This window comes from Engystomops pustulosus, chromosome 6 (assembly GCF_040894005.1).
Source record: "Engystomops pustulosus chromosome 6, aEngPut4.maternal, whole genome shotgun sequence".
NCBI lineage: Eukaryota > Metazoa > Chordata > Amphibia > Anura > Leptodactylidae > Engystomops > Engystomops pustulosus.
In genome coordinates, this window is record NC_092416.1 from 84734468 (window position 1) to 84756796 (window position 22329).

Sequence of the window (22329 nt, forward strand, 5' to 3'; positions counted from 1 at the left end):
GGGCGATGTTCACACAGCAAAACAGACACTAGGAACATCTGCAGCAGAAATCCCTGCTTGAGCCTTGGCTTTTTGTTGCTTGTGGGCGCTGTGACCCTCCAATGAAGTTTTGGCAGTAAAACATTACAGAGATAGGGCCGTATAAATCGTGGTGTGGATTCCCATGGAAGATCCTGATGTTTTCCATGATATACATATAACCGTGGGCAAGAAGTACATTGAGCCACATAAATCACAGCTGCGCTTTTACAGTTAAGAAAATGTTTAATGTAGATAACTTTATTGTTGGCCGGATTAACAAACGTTCTAGTTCTTGGCATAAGGGGACAGAGAGGGCAAGAGCCGCATGGATAGGGACCTGTGATTGGCTTTCTGGATCTCTGGACAGATGATGGAGCCTCAGTGAAGTGGCTATGCACCAGAAAATTGCGTAGATTAGGGCCCCTTCGATGTGTGACTGTAGGCCTGTCTGTTAATCTCTCTCTGAGATCCGGGTCCGCAGTGAGTATCTGCCAGTATCTGAGGAGGATCTTATTAATGGTATCCGCATAAGCATCAAAGCACCACAACAAATTCCTATAAAAACTCTTATGTTTTGTACTTACTAGAAACTATTTCTTGTTTAAGGGTTCCTTCTACAACCAAGTTAGAGGTACAGCAATGGGGGCGACTTGTGCGCCCTCATATATGAACCTCTTTCTTGATGGTGGGAGGAGCTGTGATATATGTGGCTCAATGTACTTGCCCACGGTTATATGTAGGCAAAACGATTCAACAATTACAAAGGAGAATCTCAAGCCACATTAGTTCCATCACGACGAACAAGGACACTCCAATTTCAAGACACATGAGACTCCATCGTGGGGGGCAATAGATCAGGTCCAATTGCATTGGCAATGAATAAAGGACAGCAGAAGTGACCAGCAGAATTCAGCAGAACCTTAGGACCAGTGAGGCTGGTGGCTTAGTCCAGCAGGGCACAGAGAGAAAGTGTTTCAACTTTGGGGCAACAATGACATGGATAGCAGGGCGTACAGGATGTATACAGGTGGATGATTTGTATGGCCAGTTATTTATTCACAATCTGACCCCTTAATGACTTGGCCTTTTTTAAGTTTTTTCACTTCCATTTTTCACTCACCAACTTCAAATATCTATAACATCAGAGCTGGAGGCTGGAGAGAGGGGCCAAACACCACAGTGAAGATCTGTAGGACAGGAGCATGCCTAAGTCCAACTAAGTGCACCACCGGGGCAATCCAGTAGTGGAAGATGAGGCCTTCACCAAGTGATGGATGTTCCCCATAGGGGAACCAGAGGCACACTACAGCACAGCAGATATTTAGGGCAGAGCAGTGCCAGGCCTGAAGTGTCTGAGGCTTACAATCCAGGATCTTCGACACAGCCTACCAAAAGGAGGACTCACCAGAGTGGGACCATAGAACAGCTGGGAGATACCCTTGGACCCTAAAGAACAGCAAGATGAAGGAAAACACTGGCAGGACTTACCGGTCGCTGAAGTGAGGAGACTCCGGGCAGGCCACGGCCAACACTACCAGGCTGTGAGGTAGCACCTGGATCAGAGATGGAGGATGGATTTTCCAAAAGAAGCCAAGGCTGGTCAGCATCTGTCTAGGAGCCACTAGGGAGTCTAGGTTAGTGAGTAAGGGGCAGAATGGCTGCGAAAAGCAAAGGATCAGGGTCCTGGGAGTGTACAGCCATACGTCCACTCAGTCAGGCAGTCGGCCATTCCCCCGATTCCCCCAACAGATGTGCACATATTATAAGATTGGTAAATCTGTGTGCATATAGGTAAAGGAGTATGTGTGTATAAAATATTAAAGTATACTGAATATGTAAAAAACATTTTAAAAGGTGTCCCAGCAAACTACAAAAGAGGAATAGACATTTGTTTTAATGCAGTAGTAATAGATATGTTTTTATTTTTACAGAGGCAGTTCTATATGGAACAGTATCTCTGTGGTGAGATTCAATATGGAACTATCTATGTATTAAGCTTGGTATCTTTGTAGTATGCTTGATTCTGATCCTGTATCTATATGGTAAGCTTTGATTCAATAATCTGTCTCTGTTGTAAACCTGGTTCTAGTACTGTTTCTGTTTAGTAAGGTAGTAATTTAGTAGGTGGTATAGTATCTATATACTAATCTTGGCTCTGGTAAGCTTCAATCTGGTAACATACAGTATCTATGTAGTAATCCTGGGTCTTATCTATGTAGTAGCTTGGTTCTGGTACCTTATCTATGTTGTAAGTTTGGTTCTGGAATTGTATCTATGTTGGTTCTCCTACTAGATCTATGTAGTAAGCATGGTTCTGATGCTGGATCTATGTATCTTAGTTAGCTTGGTTCTGGTACTGTATCTACTTAATAAGCTTGCTTCTGGTGCCATTTATTAAGTTCACATCATTTTAAAACTTTAGTTTGTTGGGGGCACACTCTTCATGCAGTCCATGGCCCATGGTAGTCTTAATCCACTCCTGAATGTAGGTTTTCACTCTTTATTTTACACCTACATCATAAATATTTGTTTAGAAGCATTTTAAATTGTTTTAATATATGATACATTCAAGTGCCTATGTTACATCTACATACTGAATTTTTTCAGACCCATTATAGCATTTCTTCTCTGCATGTAATGTAAGTACTTATACCGCTTTGCTTTTCTTTCATAACTGCTCTCATCAACTCATCTCAAAGGGTAAAGATATATAATGTCCTCCTTTCAAATTAACTGAATTAGTGCAGATAGAATGAATGGCCTCCCCTTAATACTCAAGTGCTCTTAGGTCTGGGAATTACTTAATTGTAGTGCTGATGTGTATTCATAGTCCAATGGAAATTACTGGAATAGAAATTACTGCTCTTCTTGAGAATAAATTATAATTAAACCTTTACCTAAGCCCCTTAAATAACCCAAAACTTGAATAAAATAGCTCTGAAAGTTAACTGCTTACAAGAGGTTACTGTAGAACGCTAAATCTTTTTGTCTTCATATTGAGCCTGTAACATTTTATTATTTTTTTCAGTGTCTATTATTTTTATTGTTTCCATCTTAAATGTGGAAGTAAATATTTTTTTGCAAGCCATCCTTTTCTCTTCTGTGTACAAATATGTTTCTAGTAAAATATTCTAAAGATTGCCTGGAAGGCAAAATGCTATTCAAGCAAGTTATTCAAGGATATGCTAAAGGAAGATATATTGCCATACAGTGCCAAAACATTTCAACAACCAGACTGAAAGTGCCAGAGATGTTCGAAACTGTCATGGGTAGTGGACCCACTGGACCACCACGGATGATGACGTTTGTTCTTCACACTGTATGTCCGCTACCTGTCAGGACTCCGACCTTGTCTCCCAAGTCTCTGGATGGACTTTGCAGATGTGTTCTCCAAAAAGCAGGCTGAGACTCTTCCTCCACATTGTCCTTACAATTGCCCCATTGACCTGCTGCCTGGCTCCTCTCCTCCGCGGGGTCGGGTGTACTCGCTCTCGGTTCCTGAGACTGCCGCCATGTCTAGGTACATCAAGGAGAATCTGCAAAGGGGCTTCATACGCAGATCCTCCTCTCCAGCTGGCGCAGGTTTCTTTTTTGTCTCCAAGAAGGATGGTTCTCTCCGCCCCTGCATTGACTATCGCGGTCTTAACAAGGTCACCGTTAAGAATCGATATCCTCTGCCGCTGATCACAGAGCTGTTTGACCGTCTATGGGGCGTGAGACTTGTCTCCAAATTGGATCTTCGTGGGGCCTACAACTTCATCCACATCAGGAAGGGGGATAAGTGAAAGACCGCCTTTAACACCCGGGATGGTCATATTGAATATTTAGTTATGCCTTTTGGACTTTGTAATGCGCCATCCGTTTTTCAGGAGTTTGTTAATGAAATCTTCAGGGACTTGTTATACAATTGTGTTGTGGTATACATGGATGATATCCTTGTGTATTCTGTGGATCTCGAGTCCCATGAGTCCCATATACGGCAAGTGCTCAGCCACCTCAGGGTTAACCATCTCTTCGCCAAACTGGAGAAGTGCCAGTTTCATCAGAAGAGCCATCCATTCCTAGGCTTCATAATCTCTGATTAAGGCTTGCAGATGGATCCTGCCCAGTGGGAATACATGCAATTCAGAGATTTGTGGGTTTTGTGAACTATTATAGACAATTCATCCCACATTTCTCGTCTCTGGTAGCTTAGTTGGTGGGGCTTACGAAGAAAGGTGCCAATTCTTGCGTCTGGTCTCCAGCTGGGGAGGAGGCCTTCACGAAATTAAAGACTGCCTTTTCCTCTGCATCAGTTCTTACCCGACCTGATACCGAAAAGCCTTTCCTTGTGGAAATTGATGCCTCTTCAGCGCTATCTTCTGGAGGGATCGCAATTTACAGTTAGCATTTACACGGACCACAAGAACCTTCAATATCTTCAGACGTCTCAGCGACTGAGCCCGCGTCTAGCTCTGTGGTCTCTCTTCTTTTCCCGCTTTGACTTTCAGATCCATTTCCGCCCTGCTTAGAAAAACATCAAAGCTGATGCCTTGTCTCGTGCTTCTGATGTTACGGGGGAGGATTCTTTTCCGAGACATATCATTCCTCCAGACAGACTTGGCAGTGAAGGTGGACCTACGGCAACTACTTCCCGGCAAGACTTATGTGCGACCTGGTCTTCGAAAGAGGATCTTGACCTGGGGACATTCTTCTCGTGTGGCTGGGCACCCTGGGGTGCAGCGCTCTGTGGCCTTCATTTCCCGATTCTATTGGTTGCCTGACTTGGTCAAGGACGTTCAGGATTTTGTGGGTTCCTGTGCCTCTTGTGCACGCACGTACCTACCTGTCCGTGGTCTCATGTGGCAATGGACTTTATTACAGATCTGCCGCCATCATCTGGCAACACTGTTATCTAGGTGGTGACTGATTGACTGGACTTTTCTTCCGCCTATCACCCTCAGTCTAACGGCCCAGTGGAGAGGGTGAATCAGACGTTGGGTTGCTACCTCCGTCACTCTGTGTCCGCCGACTGGGCTTCTTTTCTTCCATGGGCAGAATTCTCCTACAATTCCCTGGACTCCAGTTTTGCTCCTTTCTTTATTAATTATGGACTGCATCCACGGGCCCACTTCCACTACCCGTGTCTGCTGATGTGCCTGCTGTGGAGGAATTGGTACAGGACCTAAACGCTGTTTGTAAGAGTTTGTTAGTAACAAGTCCGTACTTCATTTCTCCAAGCTTCTGTTCAGACCAAGCGTCAAACGGACAAAAAATGCAGACCCTCTCCTGTCTTTGCTCCCAGTGACAAGGTCTGGTTGTCCTCCAGATACATCCGACTAAAGATCCCAGGCTACACATTGGGACCCCGGTCCATTTGAGGTCCTTAGTCGCATCAACTCGGTAGCCTACAAATTGCGACTGCCTCCTGCCTCCTAGTATGCGCAAACCCAACTCCTTCCATGTTTTTCTCCTCAAGCCAGTCATTTTGAACCGCTTCGCCTGGCAAGTTCCTCCTCCTAGGGCGCCTCAGGCTGATTCCACCGATGTCTTCGAGGTTGAGGAGGTCCTCGACATGAAGACGGTGAGCGGTAGGCGGTTCTTTCTGATAGACTGGAAGGGGTTTGGTCCTGAGGAGAGATTGTGTGAGTCAGAGGATAACGTTCCGGACAAGAGCCTGATTCAGCGATTTCTCAGGCCCAAGAAGAGGTAGAGGCCGAGGGGGGATACTGTATGGGTGCTCCTGCAATACCTCGGATCGTGGGTGCACCCGTGTTCCTCCGTGTGCCCCCGCTCGGGGCTGTGCCACATACCCGCCTGTTCCGGCTCTGTTTCCCCAGCAGAATGCTGTGCATGTGCGTCTCCGCCTCCTAGGGCCTGCGCGCTAGCTGTAGGAGATTGGTGCGCTGGCTGAACTCCTCCACTATATATTTCAGCCCATTCCTATGTCCCCTGCCGGAGTTTTGTGTGCCTATGCCGTTGTGAAAGCTCCCCTGCGATATTCCTGCCTTCCTGCTCCCGTGTATTCCTGCTCCTGAGTTCCATGTCCTGCGTTCCTGTGTGCCTGTGTTCCCGTTCCCATCTGCCTGGACCTCCCGTTGCTGACCCCGGATTGGACTTGACCTTGCTTCTCTGCCGCCTGCCCTGACCTTGTGCCTTGACCTGACTACGAGACCGTCTCTTGCTAAGGTACCTCGACCTCGGTTGCCGGGCTAGTCGCACCTGTGGAACGACCTGGTGGTACCCTGCGGTAGCAAGCCCATCGCGCTTTGCGGTGGGCTCGGTGAAGACCAGGTGCCACTTAGACTCCAGTCCCAGGTGTCTGCTAGTACCATCTCCCGCGGTGGTCCAGAGGATCCACTGTCCCTGAATCCTGACATTAGGCATTTGATAAATCGGCCCCAATATTATTACAATATAAATAAAAATACTTCTCTAACCTACATTACAACCTGCTGTCACAAACAGGATGGAGTAGTTATGACAGCAGAAGGAAATATCTTACCAAATGCTTAACCCAAGTATGTTACCTATTGGAGCTCTCCTCGTCCATTTACCAAAATTTGATGGGTTCAATTTGTTGTTAGTAGATTATAGAGAATGTAGAGAAGAAGCTGCCTGGCTTTATAATGTACCATTACACTTTAAGACTGAGTTCCCAGTGAATGCCTTCAATGGTGAAGCCAGACAAACAATATTTCTATTGCCTGCAACAGACAGGAAGACCTTTAAACAGATATCTCAGCACCTGGGAGATATATATGGAGATATTATTCTGTAGGTGTCCTATGGAAACATTTCTTTGCTAGATACCTAAAACAGGAAGAATTGCTCCCATGGTTGGCAAATCGATTACAAGAACTGATGGCAGAGTTAATAAGAAAAGAAGCACATGAGTCCCAGATGTTTAGAAATCCAGTTACAGTGATTTAATTTATAACATTTAGTCGGGTATTGCTTGACAAAGTAGACAGAGAGACACATATTTTACTACATAATGTACTAAAAGAAGCCATCACTAAAGAAAAATAGCAAGAGTAAGAGACTATTTTTCCTGCCCAACAATTTCAGAAAAGTGCAGTTTCTTCTCTGGAAGTAGTAGTTAATGAACCAAAAGAAATACTTTCTAAGATATAAGTGAAGGGACATAATCGGCAAAAATATAACTCTAATTCAAGATGAAGCTTCCATTTGACTAGAAGAGGACAGTATTCTAATAAGAAATGCTGGCATTGTGGAGCAAGATTGTCCTGTTCCTCCTGTAGCTAATGAAACAAGAGAATTAAGGTTATGTATACCTGCAATTTAGGAGTATCCTAATTTGGATCACGTTTAAGAGAATACTGAGGGTTAGAGAGCCTGTTTTCTCAGCTGTCAATTTAGCCCTAAAGGCTATAAAAGCTTTCTCTGCACATTTAGGGCACATTTACAAAGAATGTAGGAAACTGCAATAAAGTTGTTAGGAAAACTTACGTCTGGAATACTGTACACCAAACTACCACACTGTCTGAGTGCAGGCTGACAGAACAGAGCAAGAGTGCGAGCTAACCCTGGGCTGTTCTACCAACTAGACCCTACCAAGGCAGAAACCCCCTTGAAGGTAGGGAGCCTCTGCCATAGGAACCTCCTATCTACCCTGCAAGGCTCTGGGAGGTGAGAGGAACCCAAATAGGTCTGTCAGCCGCAGCGAGGTGGTACAGACAGAAAACTGCAATGTGGGAGTTAGGGCAGTATTCAGACAGGGGGAAAAAACAGGACGAATAAGGATGAAACAAGCGGGGTTCAAGACAGCATAAGAAACCAAAGCAGCCTCGTGTCTAAAGAGAGAACTAAAGATGTAAAGACACTGAACATAGAAAGGTAAGCAAAACCACAGGGTCACACCAGAGGGTACGTCAAGGTCAAACCACTAGACAAGGGAGCGTAACCTAACTGGTGAATACAATACCAGGGTGAAGCAAACAATGCTACAGGAGGACAGGTATCCAGCTAGGCTGTAAGTTCCAGAAGGACAAACACTGGCACAGGTGGAAGGTCCAGATCCAATTTATGCAGCCTGCAGCCCGTGTATATTGCTCTTTGCAACCGATTCATTAAGAATGTGCGCCAGAAATCATGAATCTGTCACTCCCATGCACTGGCCCAACAGAGTTGACCATCTTTTTTTGTTGTGCACCTTTAACATAGGGCATGCAACAGGTTAAACATGCTAAATCTGGGGCATCGGAGCGTCCCCTAATTTGTGTGGCATGGTACCTAGTGCAGCTGCGCCACAAAACGGTTGTCTTTAGTATGCTGCTAAAGGGTTACAAGTCCTCCCTTTATCACCTCCAATTAGCTACCAGTGAGGCCCTGTACCTAGGGTCGGACTGGCCCACCAGGGGACCGGTGAATCCCCCGGTGAAATAGCAGCCAACAATTCAAAAATATACACAAATGTATTTACCATTGTCACGGGTGGACCCGTGACCCACATCGCGGGTCGCGGGCTCACCCGTGCTTCTCGCTCCCCGCAGGCGCCGCGCCAGCGCGTCTCACCTCTCCCCGCTCCCGAGTCCCGGCCTCGCTCTGTGTGCACGCGGTTCCGCGGCTTAGGGCGCGCGCACGACACTTCTAGGAAATTTAAAGGGCCAGCGCGCCATTAATTGGCGCTGGCCATATTGCCCAAATCTATATAAGCCTGCCTCTTCCTGCAAGCCCTGCTGGATCTTTGTGCCCCACAGCCTTAGAGAAAGCTCTGTTGCGATTTGCCTGCGTTCTAGTGTCTCCTGCGTGCCTGACTCCCTCCGTGTTCCTGTGTTGCCTGACTACCTCCGTGTTCCCGTGTCCCTCCGTACTGCTGTCGTGAGTTCTGTGTTCCCGTACCCTTCTGCTTGGACCTCCTGTTGCTGACCCCGGTTTGGATTCTGACGTTGCGTCTCTGCCGTCTGCCCTGACCCTGTGCCTGGACTGTGACCCCGAGCTTGACTGCTGTTTCTGTACCTCAACCTTGGCCGCCACTGCAGACAAGTCACGCCTGAGGAACGACCTGGTGGTACCACGCCGCAGCTTGTCTAACCCGCTTTTACCGAATCACGGTGGAGAGCTCCTTCTACCTCTCACCTTATGGGATACCTCGCCAGAGTTCTTGTTTTGTGACCGTGCCTCGGATCGTTGCTTCTGTATTTACAATAAGCATTCAGGCGCGCCTGTGAAATACTGCGCATCCGCAGCCTCGCGGGTTGCCATGGCAAACCGTTTTAGTATCTGAGACTATCACCCGCAAGTGAATGGTGAGTTTCCGGGTCGCCACGGTCTGCGGCACATGTGCAGATGGCTGACAAGCCGTGCCGTCGTCCGGGCGGCGGGCTCTGGTGAAAACCGGGTACCACTTAGACTCCGGTCCCAGGTAGTGGCTTGAGTCATCGTCTGCAGTGGTCCAGCGGATCCACATCCCGCAAGCCTGACAACCATCAACAATTCATAGCTTAGCAGCACCTAGGTAATTTATAAAATCTCAAGTTTATTACAAATATTCTAAAAATTAGCAACTACTCACTAAGGAGCGAGATGCGTTATGTCTTCTTATTTGACACCGCTAATTTACAGTGTCAAAGAGATACATACAGATAGACAAAACGAGTGAACAAAATACAGCTAACAACAAAACAGGTATGTATATATGGGCACAAAAATGCTAGGTGGCAGATAATGTAATCGTGAAGAGTTTAACGGCCTCAGGTTGGCTTACATTATACATTCAACTGATATATGTTGTTTCTTACCTTACCAGCATACAATACCCGAGGATGATGTAGGGCTGGGTGGGAGCCTATCGTCATTACAGACAGGAAGGTGTAGGGTTCTATACAGTCTAACCCTATTACCCCATGACTCCCGCCCTTACAAGGGCAGTCCCAAAAACTGTCCATTGAACTAAAACACGTATCACACCTCCCTGACGCGTTTCGACAGAGGTCTCATCAGAGGGAGAATATATACCAACACAGAAGTAGCCCTGCAAATAAGAATATGGAAAAAGCATATTGTTTAGTTGAGCCCAAATAGTTATAATAAATAAGGGCAAAATCACAATGTTGCTTACCATACAGCTAATGCCTCCAAGTCTGGTTAGCCTGAAGAGGGAGGGGGAAGGAGTGCCTTCATCCCTCGGTAGAGCCGTGTGTTCACACAAGGTGTTGACCAAGGTGTGACATCTATCTCCTATGTGAGTGAGATTAAATAGGGAGAACATACCTGCCCTCAGTGACTTACCGAATCACGGTGGAGAGCTCCAGATGCCCGGACGACGGCACGGCTTGTCAGCCATCTGCACATGTGCCGCAGACCGTGGCGACCCGGAAACTCACCATTCACTTGCGGGTGATAGTCTCAGATACTAAAACGGTTTGCCATGGCAACCCGCGAGGCTGCGGATGCGCAGTATTTCACAGGCGCGCCTGAATGCTTATTGTAAATACAGAAGCAACGATCCGAGGCACGGTCACAAAACAAGAACTCTGGCGAGGTATCCCATAAGGTGAGAGGTAGAAGGAGCTCTCCACCGTGATTCGGTAAGTCACTGGGGGGCGGGTATGTTCTCCCTATTTAATCTCACTCACATAGGAGCTAGATGTCACACCTTGGTCAACACCTTGTGTGAACACACGGCTCTACCGAGGGATGAAGGCACTCCTTCCCCCTCCCCCTTCATGCTAACCAGACTTGGAGGCATTAGCTGTATGGTAAGCAACATTGTGATTTTGCCCTTATTTATTATAACTATTTGGGCTCAACTAAACAATATGCTTTTTCCATATTCTTATTTGCAGGGCTACTTCTGTGTTGGTATATATTCTCCCTCTGATGAGACCTCTGTCGAAACGCGTCAGGGAGGTGTGATACGTGTTTTAGTACAAGGGACAGTTTTTGGGACTGCCCTTGTAAGGGCGGGAGTCATGGGGTAATAGGGTTAGACTGTTTAGAACCCCACACCTTCCTGTCTGTAATGACAATAGGCTCCCACCCAGCCCTACATCATCCTCGGGTATTGTATGCTGGTAAGGTAAGAAACAACATATATCAGTTGAAGGTATAATGTAAGCCAACCTGAGGCCGTTAAACTCTTCACGATTACATTATCTGCCACCTAGCATTTTTGTGCCCATATATACATACCTGTTTTGTTGTTAGCTGTATTTTGTTCACTCGTTTTGTCTATCTGTATGTATCTCTTTGACACTGTAAATTAGCGGTGTCAAATAAGAAGACATAACGCATCTCGCTCCTTAGTGAGTAGTTGCTAATTTTTAGAATATTTGTAATAAACTTGAGATTTTATAAATTACCTAGGTGCTGCTAAGCTACGAATCCCCCAGGTGGGCTACGACACCTGCCACTTTGTTCGGGGCCTCCGTTCCTATCCATAAGAGGCCCCCGGTGGCAAACGCAATAGAACTCAATATGGAAACGGCCGCTTGATGCAAAGGAAGGATGAACGATGCAAAGGGTGAGGAGGGGGAGTACTCAACATACAGGGGAACAGGGGATGCATTATACCAATAAGGAAAATACAAGTGGGAAGTGGTGCGGAGAGGCAGTATGGAAAATACATGGGGACAAGGTAGGGGGCCAGTATGGAAAATATAGAGAGAACAGGGGATGAGGCAGTAGGGAACACACTGGGGGATGCCCGGGGGGGGGGGGCATTGGGGCATTATAAAAAATAAAGGGGGGAGAGGGGCCCTGTATGGAAAATACAATGGGGAGAGGGGTGCCCAGGATTAAAAATTCTGTGAGGAAGGGGGCACAGTATAGAAATTGCAAACATGGAGGGGGGGACCATAAATAAAATGTAAGGTGTAGTATATGTAAATAAAACAATTGGAATGAATTAACCCCTTTGTGTCAGAGAATTTTTTCGTTAATTTTTTTCTCTCCACTTTCAAAAAGCTATACTTTTTTCAATTTTCTGTGTATAGTGCTGTGTATTGGCTTATTTTCTGTGTAACAAATTTTGCTTCTCATTGGCGTTATTTATTATTCCATGCCATGTACTGGAAAGCTGGAAAAAAATTCCAAATGTGGTAAAATTGGCAAAAATATGCATTTGCATCACTTTCTCGTGGGCTCAGTTTTAAAAACTTTCACTATATGCCCCAAATAATACCTCTGCTTTATTGTTCGGTTCCGTACATTTACGGTGATACCAAATGTATATAGGTTTTATTGTATTATACATTTTCAAAAATTAAAACAATATGTACATTAAAAAAAATGTATTCCACCATCTCCTAGCGCTAATAACTTTTTCATACTTTGTGTACGGAGCTGGGGGAGGCGTCATTTTTTGAGAGGAGCTGTTGTTTTCATTACCATTTTAAGGACTGTGTGAACTTTTGATCAGTTTTTATTACATTTTTATGTGATGTTTTGTATATTTGGGCGTTATTTTCGGTTATGGGATTCACCAAGGAGGAGCATGATAGAGTCAGGAATTGGGGGATTAAAGTCAAGCTTGGCACGCCCCCTTCACTGTGATTAATAGCACTACACTGCCTGGATTTGTGGAGTATTTAGCTCTCCGCCTCCCTGACTTTGTCATGCCCCATAAATGGGTTAAATGTTCAGTTTTTCCATGAAATAGGCAGATACATTATATATGTAGGTGAATTCATTAAAAGGGGCTATATATAAAATCATTCATGGTGAATTATGTATGGCACCACATATAATTTATTAGTGTTACAGTATCATTTATTCAAGGACTATAGAGTAATAATATATTCAGGATTGCAATGTAATTTGTGATATATGCAGAGTGCTTAGAGTGGTTTTATTATGGGGGTATATTTCTGTTCTCCAGGTTACATTATATCTAAGTGACTTAGTTGCACAGTGTGGAGATGTACTGCCAGAAGCTGAAGATATCTGTTGGAAAATTCTGTAGCCATAAGTCATGGCACTTCTGCACACAAAGTAGAAGTCCTGTATTTTGTCAGGTAAGAGATCACAATTTTGCCTCTGTTTGATTATTGCCCTGACTTAAAGGAAATCTACCATTTGTTTTTATGCATTGTGAACCATACATACCTTGAGAATGCTGTAGCTACACTGATGCAGAAACATATCTTGTTTAATCACTGAACTCAATTATAATTATAAAATTCAGGACTGTCCAGAGAGGACTAATCAACCTGAGCTGGATGACTCAGATAGAAGCAGGGGGGTGGTGCAGCAATTGATTACTTATGCCTGTCAGGGACAACACAGTGAATACAGCATTCTCTGGAGCATAATACTGGTAAGAGGAGAAGCGCTGGGGCAGCCACAGGAGCAACAGCCTCATTATCATAATTTTATAATAGTTTTTTCAGCAAAACCATTCAGATCAGGGATTTAACAAGATATATTTCTCCATCAGTGTAGCTACAGCATCCTCAATGTATGTTTGGTTCTCAATCCATGAAATCAAATGGTAGATACCAGATAACCATGCCCCATTATTATGACTGATAGCTCTGTATCTCTTCAAATCCATGCTTTGCCTCCTTGTACTTAGGGATCGTCTGCTAATATTCAACTACAGACATATGGGAACTACTCTATGTACATATGGGAAATATTGGGGCTCATTTACTAAAGGTCCGCAGAGCGCGTTTTCGTCGGGTTTCCCGACAATTTCCGCCAATTATCGCCACATTTAACAGGGTTTTTGGCGCACGCGATCTGATTTTGGCGCATCGGCTTTCATGCGACACAAATCGGGGGGCGGGCGTCGGACGATCCGTTCGGACAATGCGCAGGATTTATCATCGGAAATTGTGTCGCAAAACACGCACTTCGGCGGACCTCGGGGGAAGCCACAGATGCAGGATCTCGGGCGCACAATGCTGGCGAATCGCGCCGGGCTCCATCTTCGTGGGACCGTCCGGATTGGGGATCGCGACAGGACCGGGTAAGTAAATGTGCCCCATTGTATCAATTTTGTTACACAGTGCCTTGTGTTACATTCCTGACCAGTGACATCATCGCAGGTCTCTCAGCCTTAGAAGAATAGCAAACTGTACCCAATGTATGTGATCACATTAAGTCACAGCAGCCTCCATTGAGGATGGAGAGCAGTAGAAATCCATGGAGGCTGCTGTGACTTCATGTGGTCAGATACATACATAGGGTACAGTTTGCTATTATCAAAAGTCTAAAGGATCTGAGATGATGTCACTCTGACACACATGACAGTTGACAACTGTGACCAGTAAGGAGACATAAGGCATGGGGAGGATTAGATAGGAGTGGCCGGGCAAGCAGGACACCCCCCCCTCCTCTGATGCCAGGTAATATAAGATAAAAGGTGATTTATGTGTATGTAAGCAAAACCATTTTTAGCTAACAGAAGGGTGTCAGTCAGTTATTAGAGCTCTATAGGAACCTGTCACAGGCTGTATATGTGCAAATGTGGTGACATCTTCCTTTTAAATACCTGTATAAGCAGTTTCCACTAGAAAGAATGAGCAAAGTCTGACAGAAAGCCCTTAGTAAATGTGCCCCATTGTGTGGAGAAGGAAGGGATTAATGTGCTCAGTGTGTAGCAGGACTGGAAGAAGAACACTAAAACAGTGAGAACTGTACTATGTGCATCTTGCCTATGCAGAGTGCACCAGATTCATGATTTCTGGTGCACATTCTTCATTAATCTGTCGCTCTGGCAGAGCGCACCAACTTTTTCTTGGTGCACTTTTAACAAGGGGCGTGCAACAAACTTCTGTCAGACTGTGCATGATTAATATGGCGCACCCTCTGACTGAGCACGTAACATCCAGTGCGTCAGGGATAGTGCAGCCGCAAAACAAAGGGCTCATGTGCGATACATTTGTGGCGCGGACACTTCTTAAATACATATGCAAGCATTTTGCACAGAAAACTGGCACACATCCTTTAGTAAACCTGGGCCATTGTTTGACAGCAAGGGACCAGGGAAAGTGTCACCTATGGATGAAGACAAAGTAGCGACAGAGAGGATCCCAGCAGGCAACAGCAAGAGAAAACACAGACACATGTATTGGACTGACCTGATGTGGGATTATAGATAATGAAAGAAAAAGAGAAACACTATGAAAACAGAAGGACTCAAATATAATTTATAAAACTGAGATATTCCATTCACAATTTCTTCAATTGCTACCCTATATGCTGATGAAGGCATGCAAGTTATTAGTAGGCTAAAATCACACAAGCAGATGACTGGATGCTTAGGTTGGGTTCACACGTGGCATTTACACACAAAGGCATTGGGGCACATTTACTAAGGGTCCGCAGCCGCGAATCCGTTGGGTTTTTCCCGAATATTTCCGCTTTGCGCTGTATTTCACGGGATTGTGGCGCACGCGATCGATTTTTGGCGCAATCGCGCCGACTTTCGCGCGACAGAAATCGGGGGGCGTGGCCACCGGACAACCCGAAGGATTCGGAAAAACCACAGAATTTAAAAAGCCATTTGTGTCGCAAGATCAAGCACTCACATACACCAGAAAAAAGCAGGTGAACTCCAGTGGACCTCGGCGCAGCAGCGACACCTGGTGAATATCGGCGCACGGACCTTAGTGAATCCCGGCAGAACCCGAATCAGCGTCGGAGAACCCGCCGCTGGATCGCGACTGGACCGGGTAAGTAAATGTGCCCCATTGTGTTTACTGTGCATTAAAGGGGTTTGAGCATGAAAGAAAATTTCAATCCACTAGTGATGTTTACACAATAAAGATAATGTTTAACCCCTTACTTTACACTTTTACTCAGTTTTATTGTTGTTTTAGCTCCTATGATTCAGTGTTGGTCAATGTAAATGATAAAATCCCAGAGTTTGGACGGGGACTCTCTAAGCCAGTGATTTTCAACCTTTTTTGAGCCGCGGCACACTTTTTATACTTAGAAAATCCTGGGGCACACCACCAACCAAAATAGCACAAAATGACACTAAAACAGTCATATTATACATATAGTTAATATAGATTCTAAATTTATTTTACTCACTCAGTGTGAAACCTGGGCCTGTTTCAATAAACACAACAGGGATATCCTGGCAGGAATGGTGGAAAGACACACACGAAGCTCTTCCTCAACGGTTCTCAGTTTCTCCCTGTTTTTAGTATATGATGCTGATTATTATGTGGCTCATATACTGCAAAATAAAGGGGTACAATGAGAAGTACTATGGCCATGAGGCCAGAGTACAAGTGCCCGCTCATATACTCAGCATATGAGCTGGTACTTGTAGTACTCCAGCCTCATGACTATAGTATTTCTCATTTTACATTTCTCATTGTTATATGCAGTATACTGCTGGAGTACTACAAGTACCAGCTCATATGCTGAGTATTCTGCCAACAGTTCATATAGTCAGGCAAAAGCTCATATAGTCAGCATTATTGGTGGGCATTACCTTGGCGGTGGGCAAATGCGAGAGTCTCTCCGCTCTCAGGATGATGCGCCGGCCTCGGTGACGTCATTTTGTCGTGCGAGGTTCAAAGCTTGCGCATGTGTTATTGTACACGTCTCCTACATTGTAAGAAGCCGTGACTGCGCATCGCTGTGCATTGCCGGGAAACAAAACACAGGGGCACCATAGTTTGGGGAAATTTCCCCACGGCACACCCGACCATGTGTCGCGGCACACTAGTGTGCCACGGCACACAGGTTGAAAATCACTGCTCTAAGCAGCCACTTCATGATCCCTCTTATGCTGTGTTCTGACAGTGTGGTTAGATTATCAGGGTACAAGGTTTATATACACTTTCATTTAGCTTCTGAACATTGTACTTGTATCTGACACATAGAAAGAGAGAGACAGATCAGAGCTAATGAGATGCATATTACACATTATCAACTATGCTAGCTCACCTATAACACACACCCCCTCTCCCTTTCTTGGATAAAGATCTTATCTGTCTATAGCTTGTAGCTGTACTCTCCTCACAATGTGTTGCTTCACGGCAGGAAGTCAGTGTCTGTGTGTGTGAGCTCGTTCTGGAATGCAAGGGTGGGGGCTAGAGGCAGAGAGCAGAGAACGATTCAGCTCCGCAACATCAGACACCCTAAACTCAAAAGATCCAGGGTTGAGTATAGGGGCAACCAAAATTGTGTACACCAGGGCTGATTGAGACAGAATTATGTCTGTGAAATGCTGTATTTTTGTTCATAACATTGAATTAGAGAATGTGTTATTTTGTTAACTTGGGTACGTTTAAGAAGTTTACCTTCATGGGAATACCACTTTAAAATTTTGTTCAAGTAAATACTATGTTAACACAATGCAATTAGGCAAATGTAAAAACCACATGTGAATGCTGTCTTTTCGTTGTTTCCAGCCCCCAAATTCTGTTATGGGTGACTGATGATGGAGATTAGGACGACTGCTAAAATAAGATTGTGATGATGATTAACTGATTAATCAGATGTAGATATTACCTTACTACCAATATATTGATATATAAGCTGATCATGCTACTTCTTTTTTCAATATATATTTCATAATGGCTGCTTAATGGGGATTTTTTTTTTTTGAGCGATATGTGTATGTCTCTTTGGACCTAGTATAACACTTTTCATAAGCCTAATAGCGGTACATATCAAGAATTATTATCTGCAATGTGTAATACTTTTACATCAATGCACTAGTAATATCTGTGAACAGCTAAAGACCTCCATAAAACCATTAAATGCCAGTTCACAGACATAAATGTGGCCAAAATTAGTGAAGATTGGTTAGAGAAAAACACATTAATTAACTACACTACTCCTCCACCTGAGACACCACATCCTCCCAGCTGCAACCTTCCAGTATGTCTTTCCATTTTTTATTGTGCCTATTGTAAATACGTAACCAAGCTTGAGGGACTATGGGTGCGGCATAAAATAGCATCACGTGGCTTTCTCTCCTTAATGAAAATCTCAACAAGTTATTGTGAGAACCCTGAAGTAAGAAAACACTTATCAACAATGAACCAACCAAACTGAGGGAACCCAAACTGCAATACAAATCATACCCTGAATCATAAAAGAAAAACATCAGTCATTATATTAATTTTAATTTAAAAAATCACATTGAATATAAGTGATGGCAAGGATTAAATAGGTTTAAGAAAATTACAAAGAAAAAAATCTTATCTTCCTGCTGATCTTGTCTGTCCTGTGTTTGTTTCATGTGACCACTAGAGCCAGTCTGAGGCTCCAGTGATCTAATGTTATCCTACCAGCATCACTGCTCAATATTGGGAGCCATTATGCCAATAGAGAGGTGAGTACATGGCCTAATTCAATTTTTTTCCTCACATTCTCTGCTATATAGGTTTATTATTTTTTTGTCATAGTCAGGTATGTCTAAAATTTTTCCCCAGAAAGAAAGTCACCATTGAGTCAAATTCAGCATTTACTTAAATAGGACCTTTCACCACCCCAGACTACCCAAACTGATGATTCCGAGGGCTGTATGGTCAGAAAGGAGGAGCTGCAGCACCTGTGGGAGGGGGGGAGGTGACGGTGATCGGAAAATCAGATGGTGTCAGAGAAGAGCGCATAGCCGCGGCTCTACCGGCTGTTACAGACAGAAGAGGAGCTGCGGGGAGCGGAGCATCGTGGAGAAGACAGAAGAGGAGCCGCGCCAAACATCAGGACCACCCCAGCTGGCTGGCCGTATTGTACAGGGGGCTGGCTGGCTGTATACTACTGGGGGCTGGCTGGCAGTTTACTACAGGGGGCTGGCTGTCTATATACTAAAGGGGGCTGGTCGGCCATATAATAAAGGGGGCTGCCTATATACTGGGAGGCTGTGACCAATGCATTTCCCACCCTCGGCTTATATTCGAGTCAATAGGTTTTTCCAGTTTTTGGTGGTAAAATTATACTCGGGTCAGCTTATATACGGTATATACGGTATGTTTTCATCTGTTTGACTTCCTTTACCCTTCAGAGTTTACGGTAGTTATAACCACAATACTCTGCTGACTGCATTACTAACATATAATTCCAGCAATAAGTGTAGGTAATGGTGATAGAGGGGAAAATGTTTCGTAGCACAGGTGAGGTTGCTTACCAATGTGACGTATGTTATGATAACCAGTAGGCATGGTTATATTGGAATCAGATGGCCAAAAATAACATCAGTGATTAGGTAGAGAAGAAGTCAAGACTAGGTTATAATTATTGTTCATTGCATATGGGACATGTGGTAAAAAACTAAGACTGTACCATAACCAGCAACACATCTGATGACAAAAAAAATCCCATTTTAATAAGTGTGTTACCAATGGTTGTACAGCTGTTAGGACTATCTGAGTTCAAATATTAGACTTTTATTACTAATCTTAGGGAGTGCATTTGACATTTTTAACATGTATCATTAAATCAATGTCCCTTCTCACAAACCACTATGCCGAGGGATTTAAGTGAAATATTCAGCTCCTATAACCCAGATTTTTTTTACTGAATTTTTGGTTCATGGAACCTGAGAAATCTTATCTTTTCATATGGAAATTGAATTTCTGATAATAACTAAAGCTGAGCTTCAGCATAGAAAAATACAAATAGCTACCAGAGCGATTATTCTGAATTGCCTCAAAATGAAAAAAAAATCAGGTAATGGCCTATTTTTTTTCTAAGAAACCAATCTATACCATCTAATAAATAATAACCTGATTATCATGAGAAAAGAAAAGTTAATGCAGGGCATATAAGCAAGAAGGTAAACTAGTATAAAATAAATTCAATTACATTATAAAATGCTGAGTTTATAACAGAATTTTTTTTTGTTACAGCTAGATTTCACTTTGCCATCAGTGCTTGAACAATTTGGAAACTTGTGTTTAATAAAAGGCTGGTGTGACATTTAAAAAAAATCTCTTGAAGCAGGAAATGCTACTAAATGCTACTTAATATATCTATCTAGTAGAAAAGTTCAAGGCAGCACAAAAAACCCCTCAGAAGGAGGGCTGCAGTTCCCCCATAGGTCCTGGTTTGTTCCTCCATAGACAAAAAAGGTAGAGGGTTCCAGATTCAAAACAGGGTGATCTTTATTGAGCAAGTGGCAACGTTTCGGTGTAAAACACCTTCATCAAGCCCTCACAATTAGTTTCATCAACTTAAATGAACAATTGCTTAGAAGAGCATTCCAGTCATCCAAAATAAATTACAATAAATAGTAGTGGGTAACTTTTTGATTCTAAGTCCTCTGGGAATCATTTTCTTTGCCAGTTAAGAATCCAAAGTTTCCGAATCCCACCAAATACGTGCCTCTTTTTCAGATAATATGGACAGCTGATTCCACTCTAGAAAGCAACCTGAGGTGCCATCCTCCTTTGAGGGATCTAAACTTATTTGTTTGCGATCAAATGTTTCTTTGATTCACCTCATTCAAGGGAAAACCTCATCCAAAGCACATGATTGCGACATGTCAACAGGTTATTCTGTAATTTTACAAACAAACAATGGGGGTCATTTACTAAGGGCCTGATTCGCGTTTTCCCGACGTGTTACCTGAATATTTCCGATTTGCGCCGATTTACCCTGAATTGCCCCGGGATTTTGGCGCACGCAATCGGATTGTGGCGCATCGGCGATGGCATGCACGCGACAGAAATCGGGGGGCGTGGCCGAACGAAAACCCGACGGATTTGGAAAAACCGCCGCATTTTTAAAAAAAATTTGTCGTGGAGCTTGCACTTACCTTCACTCAGCCCGGCTCGGTGTACTCCAGTGCGTTCCGATGCTCTTCAGCGCAGCAGCGCCACCTGGTGGACGGCGGAGGAACTACCTTAATGAATCCCGGCCAGACCCGAATCCACCGCAGAGAACGCGCCGCTGGATCGCGAATGGACCGGGTAAGTAAATCTGCCCTAATATATAGGACACACAACGATATTTTTCAGATATTACAAATGAATCAGTAAATGTATCAGCCATTTCTCAGCATTTTAGAAAGTTGCATAAGTGAAAGACCAAAGGCTTCTTATGGAAGGGCATAGAAAAAGTTTACCAACCAGTGCCGTGTCGTGATTTGAAACGAAAACTTCTTAACAAAGAAGCATACTGGATCTTCACTCTGGACAGTAGGCAGCCGAAGGGACTTAATAAAATACTAGACCTCATACGTTCTATTTATATTTATTGCACAATTGATCATATCTGTTCATTATTCTATTTATTTATTTATGATTATCAACCTTTACATTCTTACTTCAGGTTCTATATATTTAAATATCCCATTCTGAATAATAATTCATCTTGAAATGTATCCCTCTTCACTATGGTTACGCATCTTCTCATTCACGCTCCTCTGATGCGCTAACAGATACCGCTGCGCAGCACGGCCGTTTTCTCTCACTGTGCGTGCTCCGGCAGCCATCTTGGTGCTCCCTGGTCTTCGATTCCCCTATGCACTACACACATGCGCGAACGGCCATATTGGTCCCATTACGCGCTCCCTACCTCATTTATGCCATCACTTTTGGCGTCTCTAATGCCTTTCTGCACCTGCGCATGCCATTTCTGGCACCAATATGCTAACAACAGCCACCTACAAGACAACTTATGTAAGTCTTTCATACATTTTGGATATACTAGGGGTTAATATATTGTCCTTCTCTGATTTCTCCTTTGTGTACCCTGTCTCTTATTGGTCCAATGGCCCCATGTGGTCCACCTTCAGTCTGTATATATATGTATCCATCTAGCATGTTTTCATTTCACTTCTGTCCTACACTTTGAAAAAGGGCTGTGCCCGAAACACGTTAGTAAGGACTTTAAGTTTTATCCTTTTTATCCATTTTACTTTATATTATTGCACTTTTTTCACCTGTGTATCACTTTTATGAATAAATAATCAATTTATTGGAGATACAAGTCCAACTCCTCATTCAAGTTGTTGGTAAATATCCATGGTAATTAGCGCCACATCTTTTGCCAATACCTTTTTCAAAACCATTGTTTACATTTGATTCCAAGTTCCATTTTTTTGGGAACCTGGGAAAACCTTCTTGGCTAGTGGCTGCTGCATTTTACCAAGGATCCAACTCAATCTGGACAAGTGGAGCATCTTTCTGCTTTTCAGACCCCTAAATGGGGTATTTCACCTTGTGACAAGACATCGACAGGTGAGCACCCCATATTGGGGCGGGTTTACTTCACATTACTGCTGGAAGGTATCACCCGAGGCGCCATCCTCTGTGTTTATGTTTTTTCTTCACTGTAGGTGTAGTACAAATCAACCAAGCCTCTCAGGGAAAGGAATACACTAGTGTTCCCACTTGCAGAAACAGCATAATTTAAACTAACATATCAATGCATCTATAATGTAACATT

The 22329-nt window shown here is 43.9% G+C and overlaps 1 protein-coding gene across 1 annotated transcript in view; it reads left to right on the forward strand.

Annotated features, from left to right (window-relative positions):
* The first annotated feature begins 12854 nt into the window (after positions 1-12854).
* The window catches only part of LOC140135397 (galanin peptides-like), a 29637-nt gene continuing 20162 nt past the window's right edge, over positions 12855-22329 (forward strand). The window contains exon 1 of the mRNA XM_072156887.1: positions 12855-12980. Coding sequence (XP_072012988.1) covers positions 12885-12980 — 96 coding nt within the window. The 5' untranslated portion in view covers positions 12855-12884. The remainder of the gene's footprint in view (positions 12981-22329) is intronic.